Here is a 24020-nt window from a genome sequence, read left to right on the forward strand (position 1 = left end):
TTTTTGTCAAAACATGGCTTACAAAAATGGGGATTGGTTTTATCTATCCTCAGCTAGTGTCCTATGGCCTGTTGCCAACTCTCAGGGGACTGTCTTTGGGAGTGGCTCTGGATCTTGGAAGGGCTGTATTTTTGTGCCCTCTTTGAGATAACTTACAAATCTGTGATTAAGCCATAAAAAACTTATCAGTCTTAAGTAATAAAAGTCTCATTGAGTCTTTATTGGTCCCTTGATTGAAAAAGAGAGAAAGAGGTAGAGTGGAATGGAGAGAAGATGATTTAGAAATTGGTCAAATGCAAAATTTTAAATATTTTCCACAAATAGTTAAAAGCTTTAGTTATCTGGGTAGGTAATCTTAACTTGTTCCATTTGCCAGGTACAAAGTTTTTCTTATATGTTGCCAAAATTAATTGTAAAATAACTCTATTTAAATTGCTTAAATATAAGCACATATATAAATTAAATATTCTCTTAGAAATACAAACAATCTCCCAATGCTTTTTTTGGGGGGTGGGGGGTACCAGAAATTGAACCCAGGGGTGCTAAACCACTGAACCACATCCCTGCTCTTTTTTATATCTTATTTAGAGACAGAGTCTCGCTAAGTTGCTTAGGACCTCGCTAAATTGCTGAGGCTGCTTTGAACTTGCAATCCTCCTGCCTTAGCCTCTGGAGCCACTGGTATTACAGGCATGCACCACCAAGCCTGGCTTTTGTTTCTTTTTTAGACATGGAGTCAACATGTTGCTAAGTCTGGTCAGTCTCTAACTCCTGGGCTCAGGTGATCCTTCCACCTCATCCTCCCAAGTAGCTAGAGTTATAAGTGTACATCACCGTCACAGAGGCTGGCTCGATGCTCTTTTTTTTTTTTTTTTTAAAGAGAGAGTGAAAGAGGAGAGAGAGAGAGAGAGAGAGAGAGAGAGAGAGAGAGAGAGAATTTTTTAATATTTATTATTTTTTAGTTCTCGGCGGACACAACATCTTTGTTTGTATGTGGTGCTGAAGATCGAACCCGGGCCGCACGCATGCCAGGCGAGCGCGCCACCACTTGAGCCACATCCCCAGCCCTCGATGCTCTTTTTAAATTCACCTGCCTTGGATAATTTATGGCAAACAAGTATTGTTGGTTTTGTAAAAATGGATATGCCTCCCGAGTTGTCAGCATTAATACAATGCAGAGACACAACTTTTATTCTACTAGGTTTACTAGTCAAATAACTTCTTGTCTTTTTTTGGTGCTGAGGATTAAGCTAGGCAAATGTCCTACAGCAAAGCTGCACCTCTAGCTCCCAAGTTTTTTTATCTTAACTAAATATTTACAATCATAAAGCTGAGTTAAAACTAAGAAACAAGCCAGACGTAATGGTGCATGCTCATAAACCTAGCTGCTTGGGAGGCTGAGGTAGGAGGAATCCAAGTTTATGGCCAGTCTCAGCAACTTAGACTGTGCCTCAGAATAAAAAAATAAAAAGGGCTGGGTGGATAGAGCGTCCCTTGGTTCAATCTCCAGTATGTGTGGAGTAAGGAAATGACAAGTTTTCCTGGAAGCAGTGGTGTGCTCTTTCACTTTTTTCTTTATTTTTATTATTGTTAATTGTACATGCTTATGAGGTACAGTGTGATGATTACCCACATATGTACAATGTGTGCAGATTCAATCAGGATAGTTAATGTTTCCATCTCCTTATCATTATTTTGTCTTTGGAGCCCTGACTGTTTGGTTCTTGATAAAAGATTGTGAAGGTATCTCTTAAATAATCTGCCTAAGGGGGGAAAAATCTGTTTTATCAAGATAATTTCCTGTGCTTCCTATGGTCTTCATTAGTTTTATTTTGTTATGGTACTGGGAATTGAACTCAGGGCTCTCAGCCACTGAGCCACATCCCCAGTGCTATTTTGTATTTTATTTAGAGACAGGGTCTCACTGAGCTGCTTAGCTTTTTTGCTGAGGCTGGCTTTGAACTCCCTATCCTCCTGTGTCAGTCTCCCAAGCCACTGGGATTACAGGCTTGTACCACTGCACCTGGCTCATTAGGTTTTTTTTTTTTTTTTTTTTTTAATTAATAAGTTTGAAAGACTGGAGGATCAAACCCAGGATCTCAAGCATGATAGGTAAGCATTCCACCTCTGAGCTACACCTCCAGCTACAGATTCTGAATATTTTCAAAGTGGAGTCATCAGAATTTGCTCATATGAATGGAGAACTGTGATAGGAAAAGAGGAGTTCAGGATAATTTCGAAGATTTTGGCCAAAGCAATTGGAAAGACACAATTTGGGAAAAGGGCAGTTCTAGAGGGAAATGAGGCTATTTACCCAATGTCTGACTTTGGATAAGGTACTTAACTACCCTGAACCTTAGTTCCTCAATGGTTATCCATTGGTTATAATTGTTGCTTTGCTGCACCGTGGTCGTGAGAATTGAGTGAGATCATGATCTCTGTATTGGCATACACGTGTATTCGATGTGTCCTACCCACAGCCCTAGGATAAATACATGACCATGAAACTTCCTCTGGAAGCAACTATAAGAAGACTCTGCCTATGAATGTGCACTTTCTTGCTTCTCACCCCTGCTTCTTCCACATAGAAGTAGACAGTCCTTTCTGACCTTGTAAGTTTTCTTTCTTCAAGGTCTTGGATGGTGATGGAGATGACAATGATGCTAACAGCAGCTGCTGGTGGGGTGCTGATACGTGATCATAGTCTCAAGACCTTGAAGTTTTTATAATACGTCAAGGCCATTATCTCATCTGAATCCAGAAAGGCAGGAATTATAACAATTTTCAAAATAGGAGAATGAAGTATTTAAAAACAAAAACAAACAAAAAGCCTGTCTATAAACCCAATAAGATACACCTGGCTACCTTATGGATTCTCCTTTAATAACAAGGAGGGAAAAGTAGGTGGAGAAAAGGGACCTGAATTAGGTCCCTCCTCCATCTTTGAGTACAAATGTCACCCGACTGTATCCAAGTGTGCCCAGCTATGAAATGGACTGTCTTCACTCCTCTGCCCCAAGGAGAGGGCCTGCTCCCACCAGGTCCTGGTTTCCCTGTCTTGTCCACTGGAACAGATCTGGTGTTAATAAATGTGTCCGGGGGGCTGTTTTACTGTATCTGAGGTTTGGGCATGTGGGTGTCCTACATTGTCCTGTTCAGTTCCTCCTCTCAGTTCCTCCCAGCCATTGAGGTAGCAGATAAGGGGACTGGAGCCCAGAAGAGTCAGTGTGCTTAAGGCCACACAATTAGCAAGTGTTGTTTGAATTCCAACTCTGAGGCTTGTACCCAGCAAGGGGAATTCCTGCACATGCTCCCTCCTTCCTTTTCCTTCCAAACTGGAAAAGGGGATCAGCCCAGCTGCCTGCTCCCCTCCATGTACCAGGTGCCAGAACACAGCTGTCTCTCCATTGTTTCCCCCACCTAGGCAAGCTGAGCTGGGTGGCTGGGGCTGAGCTGGGTGGGGTTACCCAGTGTTGCATCCAGCTAGGCTGTCTCCACTGCAGGAAGATCCAGCCAGAGACTGATTCTGAGCAGCAGTCCTGACTGGTGAGAGCTGAACTGATCTGATCGGTGAGTGTAGGGGGCCAGGGTGTTAAGGATTGCAGGTCTGGGTGGATCAAGAACTCCCCAAAAGAAAAATTAGAATTGCCTGGGGAAGAACTGCTGGATTGAGGAAGAAAGGTTGGGGAATATCAGGGGGATGGAAGGGGTCCCAGGAACAGTAGAGCCCCTGGAGACAGGGAAGGGCTGGCTGTGAGTTCTAGCTCCAGTTTTTCTCTCCCCATCTGTGCTGTGGTGAAACCCCCTCTACCAGCTACCTTGCTAAGAGAAAGGGAAAAGCAACCCACAACTGGGAAGCAGGAAGGTGTAAACTGAAGAGAGGGGGCACTCCTGTTCACCCATGCTTTTGGCAGGTGAGGTAGGAGCAGGAAGCACAAGAGCGCCGAGCTCGCCATGCCTGCCCCACTGCTCCCACTGCTGCTTCGAGGGCTGCTGTCCCGTCTGCTGCTTCCTGCTGCCCGCCTGGCCCGCCAGCACCTCCTGCCCTTGCTGCGTCGGTTGGCCCGTCGCCTGAGCTCCCAGGATGTTCGAGAGGCTCTTCTAGGCTGTTTGTTGTTCATCCTCAGCCAGCGACACCCGCCAGATGCTGGGGAGACCTCCAGAGTGGACCGCCGGGAGAGAAGGGAGAGGTTAGGCCCCCAGAAGTGAGGCTACACGTCCTGGGCAGCAGCCATAGCTTTTTCGCATCGCTTTCTCCTGGAGTAGGAGTAGTTCTGGCAACAGCACTAAAGCAGCCTGCACTGGGCAGTCCAGTGGGGATCTGACCTGAAGGCCTCCCCCTCCCAGCAGACATGTCTCACAGACAATTGATCACTGCCCCTTCCTCCTCCTGCAATTCTTCTCAAAGACCTCTGCTAACAATCGCTGACCTCAGGGGAGAGGAGACCTCACCTCCTGGTAAATGGGGACAATTTATCTAAGAGGTGATATTTGAATCCAGACTGTTGGTCTTCCAGACTTGGGACCTACCTACCTTAAAATATGATTTTGGTTGCCTTTGGAGGCAGCACTGTTCCTAAAGCCCATCACAAAGCAAGTGCTTAATAAATATTTGTTGAATTCTTGGGATGCTTCTTTGAAAGTTTTGTCACCTACACCTCAGTGGGTGGCAGGTGGGGAGGGGCCTGGAGGAGAGGATCACTGGGAGGCTTCCTTTGGCTGTTTGTTTCATTGTCCACCTCAGTCTTCAAAACCTTGAAGTTGTTTATAGTGTCTAACTTTGCCCAGAAGGTCACACTTCCCCTAGTTATGGTCTGGGTCTATTTTAGAGGAAGATTGGCTGCTAGCTCACAGAGGGAGGAAAAACCGTTTGAGTCAGTTTGGAGTCATCTCAGCTAAAGATGATGAGAAGGGGGAGACTTGTTTGCTAAGCGACCCTGCGGTTAGCCACTGGAAGGCGGGACAGTGTAAAAATGTAGGACTTCAAGGACCTAGAAAAAAATGGGGAGGGGGAAGCCTGAAAAAAAAATCAACTCCTTATTCTCCCTTCCCCCAAAGGAGGCAACTGGGGATGTGTGTGTAAGAGTTGTCAGGCACATTTGCATCCCAGCCTCCGGATGATTTGTTTATGGTTTCCATGCAATAATCCCATTTCCCTGAGTCTTGGGCTCTGGTTGAGAGGGGGGATAGTGATGAATACAGGTTCCTCTCGGGATCCCCATTCAATCCCTTGTCCAGAGAAGCGACACCAAGGCTGTGCACCCTCACTCCAGTAGGACTCTCCCCGCCCCAGTCGCTTCCCGACGAGGTCATCCACTTGTTCTCGCCACTCGAGAGGACGACCTGGGGGAGGGGCGGAGTAAAGGGGGTCTGAGTCCCGGGTTCCCTAACCCTGTCCCTTCGGAACGCTGGCCGCTCTGCCTGGGCCCACGAGCCCCTCCCACTGAGGGAGCTCACCGCCGGCGTCCCGAAACGCTCTGCGCCCTCGAGCGGCGAACGGCGCCAGGCGGGACTGAGAGCCTGCCGCGGATCGCTGGGCGGGCGCCGCAATCTCCAGTTGCAAACCTCCCGCCCGGCGGCAAAGACCCGGTCCACCCCGGCGCGGGCAGCGCTCTGGGGCCATGGCCATAGCCTCAGGCCGGAGGTAAGGAGGCCCGGAGGGATCCCGGATCCGCCGGCCTGGGAATTTCCGTCCTCTGTGCCAAGTCCGGATGCCCCCGCCAAAGTCTCAGCAGGTGCGCAGGGAACCGCGGCGGGGGCGGCGGGGGAGCGTGAGGCGCGCGCCGAGCAGGGGCGGGCTCTGCGCCGTTCTCACGCTGCTCCTGCAGTCTGATCCTCTATGGATTCTAATCTGCGGTTTCTGGAAGGGAGGGTAGTTTTCTGGGAGTTTGAAGGTGACTCCCCCTCTTCCTTGATCTCAGCGATTTACAATTGCCCGAGGTCAGAGATCTGCCTAGAGCAGAAGTCGGGGGCCTGAGCAGACCCAGTGAACAAAGACTTAATTCTTCTTGAACCCCGACCTAAAACCCACCCTTTGTACACACTTGTCTTTATTTAAAAATTCGACGTTGTATTAATCATTGATTCTTTTTATTAAATTTGGGTTTTTAAAAATTTTTTAGTTGTAGTGGACACAATACCTTTATTTTAGTTATTTTTATGTGGTGCTGAGGATGGAACCCAGGGCCTCCACATGCTAGGCGAGCGCTCTACCGCTGAGCCACAACCCCAGCTCTAAATTTGGTTTTTGAACATTGCACTAGGGCTGAAGTGTAGCTCAGTGGTGTCCCTAGTATGTTCAGGGTCATGTTCATGAACCCCAGCACATAGTTGATCTTGTCTTTTCTTTGCCTTTCTTTTCTTTCTCTTGCTTCCTCTCCTTTCTTCTTTCTTTCCTAGTACTGGGAATTGAACCAGGGGCGCTCTATCACTGAGCTACATCCCCTGCCCTTTTTATTTTTTAAATTTTGAGACAGGGCTTCTCTAAGTTGCCTGGACTGTCCTGGAACTTGCCTTCCTCCTGCCTCAGTCTCCCTAGTAGCTGGGATTACAGGCCTGCATCATTGCACCCAGCTGATACAAAACACTTTCAAACAAACCAAAATTCCACATTGCATTACAATTTATCATGATGATGATGATGATGATGATGATTTTGGCATCCCTTAAATTTGGTGTCTTAGGTAGCACCTCACTGTCCTCACTCTAGAACCAGCCCTGCCACAAGGCCATGAAGACAATCACAAACACAACTGAGAACATGACACATGTTCTAGTGATAACCCCCCCCACCCCCCCCACCCCGCTCAGCAAACACATTTCCAGCAAACACAGATGGCTTGTTGATGACAGCTGAGAGGACACAGGCCTGGAGAGAGAGGGCTGTGTGCTGGTGGTGAGGCATGCTTACAAGTAACCCAGGGGAGGAAGGAGTCTGGAGCATGCCACAGTCCCCAGTGGAATAGGGAATAAGGTGGGGTATGGGGGTCTGAAGGACCAAAGTTCCCCTCCATTCCCTGTGACTGAGATCTGATTCCATGAAGGGAGAGAACCACAAGACTGGGCAGAGGACTGACTAATTTAGCTAGAAAATCTCCAGGCACAGACCTGTGTTAGTGGGCCTTCGAAGGCTGTCCAGCAGAGGGCGTGGACACCCAGCCACCTTCTCTGTCTGGGAAGGCCACGGTGATGGGTATGGGTCTGGCCCTGGCCCAGGCAGGGTGTGTGCCAGATAGACTTCTCTCCAACAATAGTAGGCCTGGCTGTTGCCATCCCTTGAGCAGGCCAGGCCCCGTGGGGATGGGGAGAGGAACCAACCTTCCCTAGTCTGGTCTCCTGGGGACCCTCACCACTTCCTCCTGTTTCCTTATACTTCCAGCCCCCTCTGCACACAACTGCAGCCACTAACCCCGGAGCCTGGCTGTGCCTGGCGGATACTGACCACCAGTCCTGCCACCCCCACAGGGTCAGAGCCAGAAAGGAAGGTGGGAGTGAGGCAGGGGGCCAAGGAGAAGGGGAGGCAATAGCAAGGTGAGGAAGAGAGAGAGACCGGACAAACATGAGGGTAGGAACCCAAGGTTGTGGACAGACATGAGCCACTCAAAAGCCAAGGGACAGTGCCTAGAAAAATACCACCCACCCCATCTTCCTGCCCTCTGTTTGCCTCCTGCTGTGGGGAAGATGTGTATCATCTCCACCAGAGCTGTAAGGCTGGGGACACCTCTACCCACTGCCCTATATAAAACCCCTCCCTCCTCAGGGCCCAGGCTTTCTTGGGGAGAGGGATGATTTTGCAGTGTCCCTATGATTTTAGTACCACTAATTGTTTGATGTTATTTTTTGGTACCAGGGATTGAACCCAGGGGCGCTCAACCACTGAGCCCTTTTTTGTATTTCATTTAGAGACAGGGTCTTAATAAGTTGATTATAACCTTGCTAAGCTGATTAGAACCTCCATAAGCTGCCAAACCTGGCTTCAAACTCACTATTCTCCTGCCTCAACCTCCTGAGCCGCTGGGCACCCAGGCGCTAATTGTTAATTAGTGTGTATGACTTCTCCATGGGACAGGCCTCTGGGGTAATTGAGGGTGGGGTAAGCAGCCTAGGTTGAATTTTCTCTCCCCAGGACACTTCCAACCTTTGAATAAACCTAAAACACTGAGCACTGAGGTAGGGGCAGAGAATGACCCCCTGATTTACTTTCCAACAAGAACAAAAAGGAATCCCTGCTCCTCCCTTGGAGGTACATGGTGGACCCCTCCTCAACACGGACCCCATCAGCCAGGGAAGGATATGGAGCTCAGCAAGAATTCCACCTTGACCTATATCGTCTCTGGGACAATGGGATTTGTGCAGGATGTTGGGCTCTTCCTGGCTTTCTCTTCCATTCCCAGCAGTGCCTCAGTTTTCCAATGTGCTCGATTTAGAAACGGTAGATCATGAGGGGGCCCGAGGACTCTGCCTCTCTTCCCTACACAGATCAAGAGACAGAGACAGAGACACTCATCCCTTCAAGTCAGAGCTGTGGGTGGCATGATGTTTATGGACCTATGGCCATGTGTACGTGTCATGGGTAGAAAAACCCACCACCCAGGTCACAAATGATTGAGTCGTAAGGATCCCACAAGGGAGTGGGTGAAAGGGACAGAAGTCTTATTGAAAGGAAAGAAGAAGGGATCTAAACTGGAAAAGGTGGGACCCTGGAAAGAAAAGAGGCTCTGTGTAGTGTAGAGGCGTGGGCGGGGTTTGGGGCGGGATAACGGAACACCTCAGCTGAGCCTGGCGGATCCTGGCGGTGGGGTCGTCCGGGCCTGTGAAAAGTCCTTGGGATGGAACGAATGGGACTTTGCACAGCCTCGGCGCGGAAGGGACTAGGGGCGCCTAGTGTGGAGCTGTGCCCTCCAGGCCCACACGCCTAATAACGGGCTGGGTTAGTGTGGCCCTAAGAAATAATGCGACCAGATGGCCCTGGGACGCAGGATGTCCTGGTGCAGGTCCCGGCGCGTGCAGATCTGCTAAGCGGGAGACCCTGGGGGCGGGGCGAGGCCGGTGAGGTAGCGGGAGGTGGTGGCGGGCGCGGGCCGGGGGCGGGCTCAGCGGAGGGCGGGTTTGAAAGCTCTCCTGCGGGCGCGGGAAGCTGCAGAGAAAGCGCGCAGGTCTCCGCGCGGAGGAGTTCTTCTCCGGCAGGTTCGCCGAGGGCCTTGGGTGGGCGCGTGCCGGGGACTGCCGGGCGTGGGGTGGCGCGTCCAGCTTGCCACGAGGGAGGGAGGCCAGGCCAAACAGCTCCGCGGCCTGGCGACCGTCGCCGGTCCCCCGCTTCCCTGGCTTGACTCGTGCAGAGCGCGCAGCACGTGGCACACCCAGGCTCTGGGCGCTGGGGATTTCTGTGGGGACCACCACCGGAGTGGGGCATGGGTGGCCTGGCTCCCGGGCCTAAAAGCTGCTGTTGCCTCGCGGACCTCCACAAGACGCAGGCGAGGGGACAGTTAATCCTGGTCGATTGTCTTCAAGATATGGGAGGGGCCAGGACACCGTGTTTGCAGTGAGGGGGATGGGGATGGGGGCGACGCAGATGGAGGTAGGCGAGCTGTCCCTTTAAGTATCCCTTTTATTGGCCAAATTCTTGTCCCTGACCTCCCGTTCCTGGCGCGTCCTCATTTACTTACGGAGTAAATGAGAGACAAGGATAGCAAACGCCGGGCTTTATCCTGGGGGAGAGCAGCAATGGGCCCTCACCATCCTAGGGATCTCTCCCCAACCCTGTACCGACCCTTGGCTCACTCATCTCAGTAACCTCCAGACCTTCGGACTTGTCCTCCTGTCTATGAGTTCTTCATGCCTGAATGTATATGTGTGATGGGATGGAGATGAGGTACCCTACCTCTGACAATCATGTCAGGCTGGGAATGATCTGGGCCCCCACTTTATTCTTCTATTTATTTATTTATATTTATGGGGGTTGACTGGGGATTGAACCCAGGGGTGTTCTACCATTGATCTTCATCCTCAGCTATTTTTTTTTTTTAACAGAGCCCGCTAAATTGCCAAGGCTGGCCTCAAACTTGCTAACCTCCTGTCCCAGCCTCCCCAGTAGATGGAATTATAGGCCTATTTTTTTCCCTTTAATTGGAGCAGAGCCCCCCTCCCCTCCCCAGTCTACAGGGACATCTGGGAATCAGTCTTTATACCTCCCTGCCCAGCCAGAAAGGAACCTAAAATGAAATGAGCATTGAGTTTGAATCCTGGCTCCCCATTCACCTACTCAGTGAACTTGGGCAAGTGACCCAACATCTCTGAATCCTGCCTGGCCCATCTGCTCATCGGAAACAATCTAGAACTAGCTTCTGGATAGTTGAGAGAAAGAGGGGATCTGCAGTAGTGACTGGCCTATAGGGCACCCTGGGGAATGGAGATTTGATGTAGCACAAAGGTATGCCTGAAAGTTGGGTTAAGAGAGAGGTGTTAGGAACCTAGGGGCAGGGAGGGGTTCCGTTTTGTGGCTGCTTTCAAGACTTGACAGGCCAAGGCATGGCCCTGGGACACCAGATGGTCTGAGCTGGTATCAGATCCCTGGTTGCTGCTGGGCAAAACCTGACAAGAACAGAACACCTAAGCTGGCCAGTGGAATGTGAAGATGTGGGCAGGGGTGGAGGGGTGCCCAGTGGAATTGCAGGGCACCCAGGACTGGGGTGGGGACTGTGTAGAACAGGGGCCCGGCTGGGAAAGAGGACAAAAATAGACATTTCTCCAAGCCTAATGCACTTTGCTAAGGGGAGGGGGCTATTCTGCCAGGAGTCCTTCCTGTGGGGGGTGGGATGGAACATGGGCTCTGTGGAGGTGAGAGATGGCGGGGTCCCTCCCTGGTACAGATGAAAAACCTGAGTCCTTCCTCCACTCCAGCAGAGCCCTCTTGTCCTTATCCCTCTAAAAGACATCAATACTATTGTTTGCCACTCTGTCCCCAGTGCCTAGCAACAATACCTGGTTGCATACTGAGGTCCTTAGTAAATATTTGTTGAAAGAGGATTGGAAGAAGAAGCCCTCCACCTCCATTTGGAGGTATGCCCCCACCCCTACGACCCAGCTTTAGACTGAGGGATGAGGAAGATCTGTGGAGTCTAGAGTTTACCCAGGAAGGGGTGAAAAAGCCCATTGAGGATCTCAGAGTCCCCTGCTGTCACTGCTGTGACCTTCAGGTGCAGGGGGCTCCCCTTGCAATCTTATCTCCCCTGCAGCTCTGGGCCTTTTATCTCCTGGGTTTGCTTTTGTGCTCATGAGGCTTCTCAGAAAGAGGCCCATGAGGCCAGGGGGGTCCTCTCCTGCTTTGCCCCATACCACCTTTTTCACTCTAGGCCCTCCTTCAGGACCATGTGGGCAAGGTGTGCTGCCCAGCCTGCCTTAGGACCCCCTCCTAGGGGCTGCCCAGGCCCCTTCTGTTCTCCCCTTCTGTTAGTGAGTCTAGGCAAGTGCCTGGACGGGGAGCAGAAGGCTGGCCTCCAGACAGCAGCAGACCTGGTTCCAGAGCTAGGCTCACCTGGAGGTTGGGCCAGTACATGCCAGCGTGGCCTCCCAGGCCATCTAATGGAAAGCTGTTTAACCTTCTGGTGCCAGGGAGCCTCCCCCTACACAAGTGAGGCACAGAGAGGCCGGTGGCTGGGAGCTTTGGGACTCAGCAGTTTGGGTCTGTGTCTGAGCCCCTACCCCTCCAATCTTCCCTTTAAGGCCAATCTCAGAAAGGAGAAGAAAACAGCGGCCTAGAGTGGAACTCACAGGGGGATGGGTTGACCTTTGGGCCAGTACTGGGGGTCAGAGTGGCTGGTCTGGGTTGTGAGAAGGGTCACATCCCCACACCCTTTGTGAAATATTTCCCTGGGAATTAGGAAGCCTCTGGGCAGTGGTTGAAAAGAAAGGTTTAAGATGCCCCTAGGAGAGAGGCCAGTCTGGGGTGCTTTCAGTAGGAGACAGGCTCCACAAAGCCTACTCTGTCCTTGAATCCAGGGGGGGCTCCTGGGTAAATTGACAGATCAGACTTGCGGAGGGGGCCTGGGGCCTCTGCAGATTTGTTTGGGTTTTGTTCTGTGCCTTGCTCCCCCTGCCTCTGGCTGTCCCCTCCACTTTGTTCCTGTCCTCCAGCTCACCTTCCATTGTCAGCACGGCCTCTGACCCTTCTCATCTCTTCTCTGTCTTTGACTGTCTTTCCCTCTCTCTCAATCATGCTTCCTCCTCCTTCTTTCCTGCTCTCCACCCTCCTGTTTCCCAGCTTATAAACTGCTTCGGCTGCTGGATAAAAATAGCGGTGGCAGCGGCCAGGCCGGGAGCCAGGTGGAGGCTGAGCAGCCATAGGGGCCCCATCAGACTGGCCTGCTGGGCCAGAGGGTCTATCCGAGTGGTCCTGACGGACAGGACCCAGAGGGGATCCTGTGGGACTCTCCACTTGCCTGCTCTGCCTCATCCCCTCCTCCCCACAAGAGTCTGAGGAGGGCTTGGTGGAAGCAGGGCCTCCCATTGCTTCTGCCCCCAGCAAGCGGCAGAGGGAGGGAGCCGTCAGCCAGGCGCGACTGAGAACAACAGCACCATGACCACCACCAGTCACCAGCCTCAAGACAGGTAGGTACTGGGGGCAGGGGAGGAGACCTGGGCTAGGGATCAAGGGAATGGGTCTCCAGGGTGGTGGGGGCAGTGTTCCTTGGAATTTGGAATTGCCACCACAGGATGGCCTTCCGGCCAGGTAGCTCTGAGTCAGGTCTGCTTTGGGCTGGGAACCATGCATGTCTTGGCTGGGTGCTGGCAGGGGAGTCTGCAGGGGGGCACAAGGTGGCAGCAGCCTGTCTGGCCTGTCAGTGTTTCCAGTATTGCTCTCCAGCTAGTCCCACAGCTTCTGTCCCCTTCCGCCACCACTGGGGAGATACTTGGCAATACCCCTCATTCCAGAGCACATCTGGCAAAACCTCCCTGTCCCTCAGGACTACCCTAGGGCCTGTGCCTCAGATTACCCCACCCCACCCTGGTCCTAGATATGACCTTCCCACTTTTGGAGCCTGTGAACACCCTCAAGTTAGAGCTGCTGTAGCAATGAGGAAGAGTTTTGGAGGGAGAGGCTGTATGGGTTTGAGCTCTACAATGGTTTGGGACCTGACAGTGTTGATGAAGCCCTGCCACACTTTGGCCAGGCTTCAGGCTGTCCTTCACTCTGCCTCGGGCCACCACACCCCCCCCCCCCTCACATTTCCCCTGCCTACCTTCTTTTCTTTCGCCAGAGTTTATGGAACCAGGCCACTTTGTGGGGTCTTTTAACTTGGTCTCTTGGAGACCGTTTCCCCACCTGTGAAACAGATAAGAATATCCACTTCACAGGGCTGTATGGAGGGGAGAGAATTGAAGTACAGGCCCAGGTGCTTCCTCTCCTTCCCAGGCAGCACGGTGCCCCAGCCTGGCCCCCTCTTCTGCGGTGATTCCCTGAAGCCCTCTCCCCTCTTCACCACCTGTCTTCCCACCCCACCTCTGACCCTCTGTCCTGTATGACCTTGCCTGGGAGTTTTGCCCTTCATTATGGGCCTCTAAATCAACCCTTTAGCATGTTTACTTCAAGGGGGATATGAAGGCTTTGGGGACTGCATTTGTCATAGCTCAGATCTATCTATATGGGGCACTCACCAAGACCCTCTCCATATGAGGTGTGTGATGTTCCCCTACCCCGTGGCCAGGCCTCCTCCTCAGTGCCTTGGGTCAACTCTGAAGAATGTGAGTCTTGGCTGCTGGGAGGGTATGACACACATATCTGGAGATAGCCATGGGCCTTAGTGACCCTGGTGCACCAGGTTGCTAAGCTTGTAGGTAAGGCCTACATAATTAAATACTGGCCTGGCTGGAGCTGGGTGGCCTTTATTTATACCGGGCCCAGATGACTGTCCAGATGACGTCCAGTGGCTGCAGACCTCTTGGCCTGCCTTTGGTAGTGTGACCTATAAAACCAGTTCTGTCTGGACCAGGGGGGAAAAAAACAGCAGTAGCTCTCTCCTTCCCTGCCTCCCAGGCACCCCACCCTCCTGTTCTGCTAGATCCAGAATGGTCTGGGAGCTTCTTGACCTCAGAATCCTCTTTGGGGAACCGTACAGTTCCTGCCAAGATGCACACTCACTTCCAGACAGCCAGCCTGGTGGGAGCAGAAGACTCCTTGCTGTTTGTTTTCTCACTCACCCGCCCACCCCAGCCCTTCAGCAGGATTTTCAAAACCATCTCCGGATATGTGGGTCACACTGCTTCCCAGCCTGCAGGATCCCCTGAGTGTTTGAAGGCTGAGAACCAAGGTCCTATCAGCCATGCCATTCAGTCCTGGGTCCCTGGACTCCACATATTCCCTGGGAGAACTGAAGAGATTGAGGGCAGGGAGGAAGGGGTCTCAGGTTGACCTGGAAGGGTGGGTAGGATGGCGGGTCACTTGGCTTCTCTTTCCTCCCATCCCAGATACAAAGCTGTCTGGCTTATCTTCTTCATGCTGGGCTTGGGGACACTGCTCCCCTGGAATTTTTTCATGACAGCCACTAAGGTGAGACGGGGGTGGGGGCCTGGGTTCCATGGGGGCATGTCCTCTGGGCTTCCAGGGCCTGGGTATGTGCATTTGGGCATAGGAAGGGACAGAGGTTTCAACATTTTATCTGCAACCCTTGCAGTATTTCACAAACCGCTTGGACATGTCTCAGAATGTGTCCTTGAATGCTGCTGTATTGAGCAAGGAGATACAGGACCCAGCTGTCCCCACAGCACCCTTACCAGAACAGAGGTCTCTCAGTGCCATCTTCAACAATGTCATGACCTTGTGTGCCATGCTGCCACTGCTGCTCTTCTCCTGCCTTAACTCCTTCTTGCATCAGAGGTGAGTACCTACCTCTGCCCCAGCGCTGCCATTACTGCCTCCTGCCCACCCCTCATTGCTACCCGGGGCCTCTCCTGCAGGATCCCCCAATCTGTACGGATCCCAGGCAGCCTAGTGGCCATCCTGCTGGTATTCCTGGTCACTGCCATCCTGGTGAAGGTGCAGCTGGATGCTCTGCCCTTCTTCGTCTTCACCATGATCAAGATCATACTCATTAATTGTAAGCTTCGGCCGGGAGTGGACGAATGTCATGAGCAGTTGGGGTTCAAAGGCTTGAACCTGCCTGGGCTGGGCTGGGTGTGAGGCAGAGAGAAGCTCAGCATGAAACCTCACTGGGAGGGGCTGGGGTTGTGGCTCAGCAGTAGAGGCTCACCTAGCACGTGTGGGGCGCTGGGTTCGATCCTCAGCACCACATAAAAATTAAAAAAAAATAAAGGTATTGTGTTCAAATGTATTTTGTTCAACTAAAAAAAAAAAAAAAAAAAAAAAACTACAAAAAAATGCCTCACTGGTAGCAAGCAGGAATCACAGGGCCTTATTTTCCTTTGGACCCTTGACTGCCAGCCCCACCATCCCTTGCTGATACTCATCCTGTTCCCCAGCATTTGGCGCCATCCTGCAGGGCAGCCTGTTTGGTCTGGCTGGCCTCCTGCCCGCCAACTACACAGCCCCCATCATGAGTGGCCAGGGCCTGGCAGGCCTCTTCGCCTCAGTGGCCATGATCTGTGCCATTGCCAGTGAGTCCTAACGTTCACTTGCCTACTGCCCTGGGGGGGTGTGGGGGAGAAGGGATGGGGCCTCTCTCTGATCACAGACCTTGTCTATCCCAGGTGGCTCAGAGCTGTCAGAAAGTGCCTTTGGCTATTTTATCACAGCCTGTGTGGTTGTCATTTTGGCTATCATCTGTTACCTGGGTCTGCCCAGGCTGGTGAGCAAATGGAGGGATCTGGGGTTTGGTGGGTGGGGAGGTTCAGGGTCTAGACCAAGAGTCTGGAACTGAAACTGGGGGAGGCAGGAGTTCCAGCAATGCCTCTGACTCTGCCTCCCTGTCTCCCTTGCTCGATAGGAGTTCTACCGCTACTATCAGCAGCTCAAGCTTGAGGGGCCTGGGGAGCAGGAAACCAAGTTGGACCTCATCAGTAAAGGTCTCATAGCCAAAGGAAGCAGCGGGGGCGGGCAGCATGCCAGGCAGGAGCAGCATGAACATGAGCAGAGGGGACAAGAATGGACACACTGTATTAGCTGGCAGCCATGAGCCAGAGGAGGACAGAGCAACCAGGGGTGGAGGTAGGGGGACCGTAGGAAATGAGGGCTGGGAATGTTAAAATGTGGGGAGATCCTATGACCCTGATGCCCCAGGCATGTGGACTGAAGACGCTAGGAAGCAGTTTCTGATTTGGGGTAGGGAGTCACATGACCTGAAGGCCCTGGGAATGGTTAATCCCTGGGTGGGGGGCTCAAGCCCTGGGGATTTGGAAGGGAGGTCTTAGCTAAGAGTTAGGGTACGGCTATGGTCCAGGTAAAGCTACGTCCACTGTAGCTAACCCTGTCTTTTCCTCCATCCTTCCCACAACTCTGAAGATTCTTCTACAACCTGTCACCTGCCAGGAGAGGAGCCAAGAGCGAGCAAAGAGGAGTCCAGGATCTCAACCCCCAATTCTCAGGCTACCAGCAGAAACCCCTCTATTAGAGCCATCCTCAAAAATGTATGTGGGGCAGGGCTTCTTACCCTCTGTCCCTCACCTCTTTTCTTTCTTTTTGCTCCCTCCCTCTCCCTTTCCTCTAGTTCCCTTTTTGACCCGAGACTTGTCACATTCCTGGATTCTTATATGTGCACACGTGCATGTGTATTTTCTTGGTTCTTTAATGCAAACCACCATGAAGACAGGGATCCAGAGAAGCCAGGTGTGTGGTGGGGTACACTCAATCCCAATGACTTTGGAGGCTAAAGCAGGAGGATCACAAGTTCAAGGCCACCCTCAGAAACTTAGCAAGACCCTGTCTAAAAATAAAGGATAAAAAGGGTTGGGGGATGTAGCTCAGTGGCAGAGTGTCCATGGGTTCAATCCCCAAAACCAAAAAAAGAAAAAGCTGGCTGAATCTTATTCCTTTTCTCTAGATCTCAGTCCTGGCCCTCTCTGTCTGCTTCAACTTCACGGTCACCATTGGGTTATTCCCTGCTGTGACTGCTGAGGTCAAATCCAGCATCGCAGGCACCAGCGCCTGGGGTAAGGACACTGAAGCTTCCCGACACATAGGGTCTCAGGCAGGACTGGGAATGAAGTTGAGCGAGCCTGGATTGCCTTCTACCCAGGCAGACCTTTCTGGGTCCATTTGTCCTTCCCTGCGCTGGAAGCATTTCTTTCTGTATGGTTGGGGAAGGCGAGGGCCAGTGAGGGCCGGAGTTGCTTGTCTGTTTCTCTTCCCTTACTCCTCCCCCTCCACTTCCAGGAGATTACTTCATTCCTGTGTCCTGTTTCTTGACTTTCAATATCTTTGACTGGTTGGGCCGGAGCCTCACAGCTGTTTTCATGTGGGTAAGTGGAGGAAGGGATATTGGTCCCCTGTGGGAAAAAGGAGTCCAGCCTGAGACCCAGAAAGGGGGCCTTTTTTTTTTTAAAGATCCAGACATAATTTATATATAATTAAGTGTATAAGTCTTACGTGTACAACTTAACGTGTGTGTGTGTTTGTGTGTGTGTGTGTGTGTGTGTGTGTGTGTGTGCACCTACCCAAATCAAGTTGTAGAACATCCCAGCACTCCACAGGGCGCTCCTGATCAATGGCCCCCTAAAGGTAACCAGGCTTAGCGGCCAGTCCAGTCCCCAGGGTCTCTAAATGGAACCCAGGGCTCAGCCTGGCTGAGGCACTGCCCTGTCCCTGCAGCCTGGGAAGGACAGCTGCTGGCTGCCGAGCCTGGTGGTTGCGCGGCTGGTGTTTGTACCGCTGCTACTGCTGTGTAACGTCCATCCCCGTCGCTACCTGGCTGTGGTCTTCAAGCATGACGCCTGGTACATCTTCTTCATGGCTGCCTTCGCCTTCTCCAACGGCTACCTCGCCAGCCTCTGCATGTGCTTCGGGCCCAAGTGAGTGGGGCCAGGCATTTGTCAGGGTCTAGAGCTCCAAGCGGGGACCCTCAGTAGAGAGAAAGAGGGCAAAAGGAGACTTTCTGGTGCTGAAGCTGATGGCCGCGGGGGAGGGGCTTGAGAGCCGTGGTAAGGGCTGAGGTGCCCGGGCTGCTTAGGTGGAGCTGTGGGAAGGACCTGTTGGGGCAGCATGGAAGACACCCCCCCAATACACAGTCCCCGAAGAGGCAGAAACAGGTTGGGGTTAGTAAAGGAGGACAGATTGGTCTCCCTACCCCAGATGCTGGGGACTGTGGCTGGGGCCGGGGCTGGGCAGTCAGCCCTGGGTCGTCTTCCTTCCCTCCTTTAGGAAAGTAAAGCCGGCTGAGGCGGAGACCGCGGGAGCCATCATGAACTTCTTTTTGTGTCTGGGCCTGGCACTGGGGGCTGTCCTCTCCTTCCTGCTTCGGGCAATTGTGTGACCATGGATGGACAGAAGGACTGCACTGCTGGCCTGCCACCTGCCCCTTTTGCCAAGGATGAGCAGGGTAGTCTGAAGGTTTTCTCTTCTTTTAAAGCCAACTTCTGCTTTCTTATGCCCTGTGTGGGGCCTGGATGTCCAGGCCCTGGGGAGGGAGCCTCTGATGGACACTGAGAACACTGGGCTTGAGGGTCAGACAGGAGGGGCATGGCCTCTGACTGATGGCTGACTGGTCCCTGCAAGGCAGGTGAGGCTCCTGGGCTCAGAGAGCGTGTATAAGTGTTTTGTTTCTATCTGCCTACACCAGGGGTGGCTGGGGGGCCAGGACTGACCGTTGTATGGTCTGATCTGATGTTTCCCCTCCCTCCTTTCTCCCCACGTGCTTCCTCCCCTTTCTCCCTGTCCCTTTCCCCTGCCCTTCACCCATCCCTACCCATCATGCACACTATATTAGATGCTATTTTACTGCCTTTTTTTTTTTTTTTATACTCAACAGAAACCAGGTGCCTTCAGAGGCTCTCTGATTAAATTAAAAAATTTTTTTTCTTCTCTGTGCCTCCCTGTGTCTTCAGGCGACAGCTTAATGCCTTGGCATGGTAGAAGATAGGAAGTATGGGTCTGGAGGGATGAGCAGGACCCAACTGTAGGCCTGAGGGGTTGGGCCTCAGAGGAGCTGTAGTGACCCCTGCTGGGCCCACAGGGGAGGGACAGGCCTCCAGCCAGGACACCCGAACTGTGGCCCAGACAGAAAAGCCAAGTTTTTTCTTTGTTGCTTCATTTCTCCTTTCACAAGGCTGGAGACAGAGACAGCTTCTTGTCTTTTCTTGGTCTTAACTGCTACCCACCCCCCAACTCTGTCCTCAGCCCCTGCAATGAACTCTGAAAAACTGGCCAGCTCCACCCCCAGCTCTTGGCGGCACTCCTACATCACTGGACAGGAAGAGGCTGAGGCCTGAGGGTTCTCCCCTGCCTGGCACCCAGCCCTGACACCAAAAGCTCAGCCTGCCAGACTTCCTGGGGAACAAGGAGCCTATGTGTCCCTCATATTGAAGCTGGACTTCTTCCTTCTCAGCCCAAACTCTAGCCTAAGGAGGGGTGGTTTGGAATGGGACTGTGAGAGTCTCGGTGAAGGGGTCCTCACTACTGAGACCCCTGCCCAAGAATAACTGCCTGGCTAGAGGGAAGTGCAGTCCTCTAGTCATGGTGACCCTCCAGCCCCAGCACTTGGGTATGAGTCTCAGAAAGGCAGGAGGTTTTGCTGCCCTGCCTGGGCTGTCTGTTCACTGATCTCTGACCAGCACATTGCTACTGAGTTGGCACCTCTGGCAGAACTTCCTCGCTTATGGGAGTTTTCTTTAATTGAAGGCTTCAGGCCTCAATAAATTCTGTTAGCCTATTTTTCACTCTTCCATGAGCTCAATCCCTAATGGGGTTGTTAAGTATTACCATCTTAGTGGGAACTGAAGTCCAGGTGCTAATTTGTCAAACTAGAGTATGTATCTGAGGTGAAGGTAGACAAGGTCTTCCTTCCAATCTAGTTCAAGCTGCCGGTTGCTTAGGATTCTTCCTCCTGATGTGATGCAAACTGAATTGTGATGCAAACTGAAGCTACAGACCTGAGATCTTTCTCCTCTGCTTGCCCTCAGGCCTCCCTGCTTTCCCCATTGTACCCAAACCCCATATCCCTATTGGATCTTCCTTAAGGCCAGCCCTTCCCCCCACCACCTGTATTTTCTTCCAGAGGACCCTTTACCACTTCCCTACCTGGCCTTTTGGGACCAAGTCCCAGGTCTTCTCTGATTCATCCCAAATGTGGCCACAAGAATAATCTAAGGCCAGGCATGGTGGTGCATCCTGTAATCCAAGCACTGGGGTGGTTGAGGCAGGAAGATCACAAGTTCAAGGCCAGCCTTGGCAATTTAATGAGACCCTGTCTCAAAATTTAAAAAGGTAGTTCAGAGTTACAGTGTTCCTGGGTTCCATTCCTGGTACTAACCAAAAAAAAAAAAAAAAAAAGAAAGAAAGAAAGAAAGAAACAAAAAAGAATCTGAAAACCAATTTAGGGGTGTGTTCATTCCTTGCTCTGGAGCATGTACCTATCTCACTATTATGTTTTTATCTTTTTTCTCCCTGCTACTGGGGATTGAACACAAGCCTTGTGTTTGCTGGACAAGTGCTCTATCACTGAGCTACATCTCTAGTCTTTATTTTGAGCAGGGTCTTACTGAGTTCCCCAGGCTGACCTTGAATTTGGATTCTTCCTGCCTCAGCCTCCCACATAGCTGGGATTTTAGGCACATACCATAGTGGCTTATGTACTTTTCTTTGTCCAGCTACAAGACCACCATGTTTTTGAAGTTAGGTCTGTTTGACTCATGTTTTGGCTTTTCAATTTCAAAATGCTGTGCCTAGCTCCCAGAGGTACTTGGGAAATTTTGCTGCACTGCATCTGCTTGTGTCCCTGTGATATCTGTTGTTCCATCATCTCCACATGCCTGACTCCAGCTATGTGGTGGTGCTCATCGTCCATGCCCTGGCATGTTATGTAGGTTCCTCCCAATCCCAGCAATGGTTCAAATAAAGAAAAGGCTACACCCATTTTCTGTACTTAAACTGATGTTAAAGGAAATTACTGGAATATCTTTTCTGAAAAGAAAATCTTAATGTAAATGCCAAAATTGGCAACTAGGTGCAGTGTCAGATTCTGACCACAAGTGGGCACTCTGCAAGCAACACTACACTGGGGGAGCCTGGTAGTAGGAGGCGGGGTGCTCTTGGCTATAACCACTTTCCTCTCTGTTTCCAAGAGGAAGGGAGGGCAGAGCTGGAAAATCTGCCAGGTATCCCTTCCTGCCATGACTTGATACTGCCCATCACCTGACATTTCTGCTCCAAATGGTCTGTCATCCTTCCTAGGGGCTGCCACTGCTACACAGAAGTGTCTCTTTTTAGTCTTATGGTGAAATGTTGAGGCCTTGAACACTCTTGAAAAACTGAGCTCTAGTAAAATCAGCATCCATTTTGAAAATAGAAATGAAGCCCGAGGTCTAACCAACAATTTGGAATATATGTTTATTTTTTGAGGAGAATGTGGAAAGAGCATGGTTTAGGTGAGTATGAGGGGTGGAATGATAGGGGACCCCTAATTCTTGGGAAAACAAAACCCAAATTGTTCTCAGGGTTAAACTATAATAGTAATTCAAAATGAACCTGAGCAGAGAAATGCAGAGTCACTTTTAAAGAGACAGTACTGCTGTCTGGCCTGTTGGCCCCGCCTGAAACCTGGGTCCACATACAGGAAGAGTGGCTGTCTTTTGGAGGGGCCAGCCAGCAGATCTGATAGAGGCCAGATTGGCAGTGTCCATGCAGCCCCTAGGGGGTTGTCTGGTTCCTGGGATGCATTGGCACTGAGCATAGAGATGGGCAGAGTTCCAACCCAATCTATCAGTGGCCTTGTGTCCTGGCTGGTTCCTGCAGCCTGTGCACATGAACTGGCCTTTGCCTGGTGCTCTCAGGCCTGGCTGTGCCCACTCAACCCTCTCTAGCCTTGGCTGTGTTGTGCTCCCTGCAAAGGGACAAGTTGGCGTTCCAGCTCCAGGCTGCTGTGAGTGCTAAGTGGGTGAGTGGGTCAGTGTGGCCCATGAAGGCCTCTGCCCAAGAAGCTGTCCTCTCCTAGGCCTTTTGCCAAACAAGAGGGCCATAGTGTTTGGATTCAGAGCCTGGGATTCTGTTCTGGGCCTGCCACGCATTCTCTGTGGCTCTGGCTCCTTTCCTTAAAAGGGGAGGTCGGTATATGTATGGACTAGTTAAGGAAACAGAATCTAGATATAGGAGATGAGGTCCCCAGAGCCACAAGGTGCCATGGTCACTAGGATAAGCCTAAGCATGGCGGGGTCTCTTGTCTAGGCCACTCTGCTCTTCCCCCCGTGCCATTCATTACCCTCTTCCACACTTCCAGGACGTTGGAGCTTGAGAATCAAGCCATTCTTCCCTAGCCTAGCCATTTCCAGCGTGAACTACCGCCTGAGGGCCTGCTTGCCTCGGATCAGCTGGGAAACCTCACTGCACGCTTGGGGCCTGAAGCAGGGTGGGTGGGAACAGCCCGGCCAACGCCCCGCCCCTCGGGGAGGGGTGGAGGGTGACGTCACCCAGCGCGCAAGTGACTAGAGGGCAGCCCACGCGCTCCTGCTCATCTGGGCTGTTGAACCTGACCCTTTCCTTCTCATCGCCCCTCATGTGTAAAGCAGGAATAGTGACACTTGCCCTGCCTGCGGGCGTGGGATTGTGAGAGTCCACTCAGATCCGAGTCGCAGCGTCGCTTTCACCACGGCTCTGTACTCTGTCTGGCGCATTGTTTCATCTGCTCCCCCAGTAGCCCTATAAAGTGCTGACTAGTGCTATACCCATTTCACTCTGGAAAACCAAGTTTGAAAGGTTGAAGGATGAAAAAAAAAAAAAAAAACCCTGTAAACTGAATCAATCTGTCTCCTTGCACTCCCCATCCCCCAATGAATTACCAGGCAGCAAAGGAGACAAAAAGACACAAGGGATCCATCGCATGGCACCGTACTGCAGGTGTGGTCTGCTACCTCCCATCTCTGAAACATCCCAGAGAGTCGAGTCCGTTCACATTCCCAGGAGTCCCAAGCCTCCGGGATACTGAACTTTCATGGCAGCCTTCCAGATGATACCAACAAAGTCACTGATGTCTAACCTCACCCCCACACCGATTTCCTCATCACCCAGCAGCACTGTCACAGCCCTACTTGTCCCTTATCTGGGTGGAAGTGAACCAGTCAGGCACGGGTCCAGTGAATAGTTGAGAAATACAGTTAGTTGAGACCTGCATATTGAAAAGGTGTGCCGGCTGCCTGAGACAGGACAGGTGACAGGTAGAACATTAAGTAGGTCAGGATTGTTTGTGGGGCCACCTGCCTTTATGCCTTCCCCTGAGGCAATCTGAGACAAACAGATTGGAGTAATGTTTTACCTTCTTACTCAAATGGGGGCCTGGAACACTGAACAAAGCCCAAGACAAACCTTGGGCTGGCTGGCAATGGCAGGCAGGCAGGCAAGACTTAGTCACAACCCTTGGGCCCTTGAAAAGGTGAGACACAGTCACATGTGTATTAATAGAGCAGATTACCAAAGATGCCTGGTTTGTAATTCAAGAATGGCTCCGCATTGCCCTAAGTGATTTTGTTCTTGTCCTTGACATTAGCCATCAGCTTGATGGTGTCTAGCCCTACCAGTCCAGCCCAGGCCTCTCCATGTGTCCCTCTGCCTGCAGACCTCTCTCTTTGGTGTCCCACAACCTGTCTAAAACAGGCATCCTCACTTCTCCAATCCAGAGGTGTGCTCCCCGCCCCAGCCCCACATTCTATCCCTCTTCCTCTCCTCCTCCCACCTCTGCCTCCTCTCGCTGTCTTCAGACGCTCCTCCAAGATTTGTTCTGTGCAAACTTCAGACATTTTTTTGTGTTGGTTATTTTGAACAACACAGTGCATTTGATTTAATACATTGAACCCAACAACAAGATAGTATCTATTTTTTTTTAATTTTCAATATTTATTTTCTAGTTCTCGGCAGACACAACATCCTT

General features: G+C 51.6%; 2 protein-coding genes and 1 long non-coding RNA gene across 9 annotated transcripts in view; 2 read left to right on the forward strand and 1 right to left on the reverse strand.

Annotated features, from left to right (window-relative positions):
* LOC308649065 overlaps window positions 1–14453 on the reverse strand; it is a 31580-nt gene extending 17127 nt beyond the window's left edge. The window contains exon 1 of the long non-coding RNA XR_014021972.1: window positions 13239–14453. This is a non-coding gene — a long non-coding RNA (uncharacterized lncRNA). The remainder of the gene's footprint in view (window positions 1–13238) is intronic.
* Window positions 3213–4579, forward strand: MYMX (myomixer, myoblast fusion factor). Its single transcript, XM_081296405.1, has 2 exons — window positions 3213–3546; window positions 3942–4579. Exon 2 carries the CDS (start codon window positions 3955–3957, stop codon window positions 4207–4209), a length of 255 nt encoding a protein of 84 aa, XP_081152531.1. The 5' UTR covers window positions 3213–3546; window positions 3942–3954; the 3' UTR covers window positions 4210–4579.
* Window positions 5514–22957, forward strand: SLC29A1 (solute carrier family 29 member 1 (Augustine blood group)). Of its 7 annotated transcripts, none has more exons than XR_014021968.1 (14): window positions 5597–5735; window positions 12521–12606; window positions 14464–14545; window positions 14670–14872; window positions 14953–15092; window positions 15475–15609; window positions 15703–15800; window positions 15939–16017; window positions 16454–16578; window positions 16992–17100; window positions 17324–17409; window positions 17759–17958; window positions 18308–18485; window positions 22939–22957. XR_014021968.1 is itself a non-coding variant. In XM_081294368.1 (13 exons), the coding sequence occupies exons 2-13, from the start codon at window positions 12575–12577 to the stop codon at window positions 18417–18419; spliced, it is 1401 nt and encodes a 466-aa protein (XP_081150494.1). In that variant the 5' UTR covers window positions 5514–5644; window positions 12521–12574; the 3' UTR covers window positions 18420–19272. The 7 variants fall into 7 exon arrangements, 3 of the variants coding, with proteins under 3 accessions (XP_081150494.1, XP_081150493.1, XP_081150495.1); XR_014021969.1 differs by lacking the exon at window positions 22939–22957 and adding an exon at window positions 19283–21007; XM_081294368.1 differs by lacking the exon at window positions 22939–22957 and having other exon boundaries at window positions 5514–5644; window positions 18308–19272.
* The last annotated feature ends 1063 nt before the right edge of the window (window positions 22958–24020 follow it).

The sequence above is a fragment of the Spermophilus citellus genome (assembly GCF_964194105.1).
Source record: "Spermophilus citellus genome assembly, chromosome: 5".
Classification (NCBI taxonomy): Eukaryota; Metazoa; Chordata; class Mammalia; order Rodentia; family Sciuridae; genus Spermophilus; species Spermophilus citellus.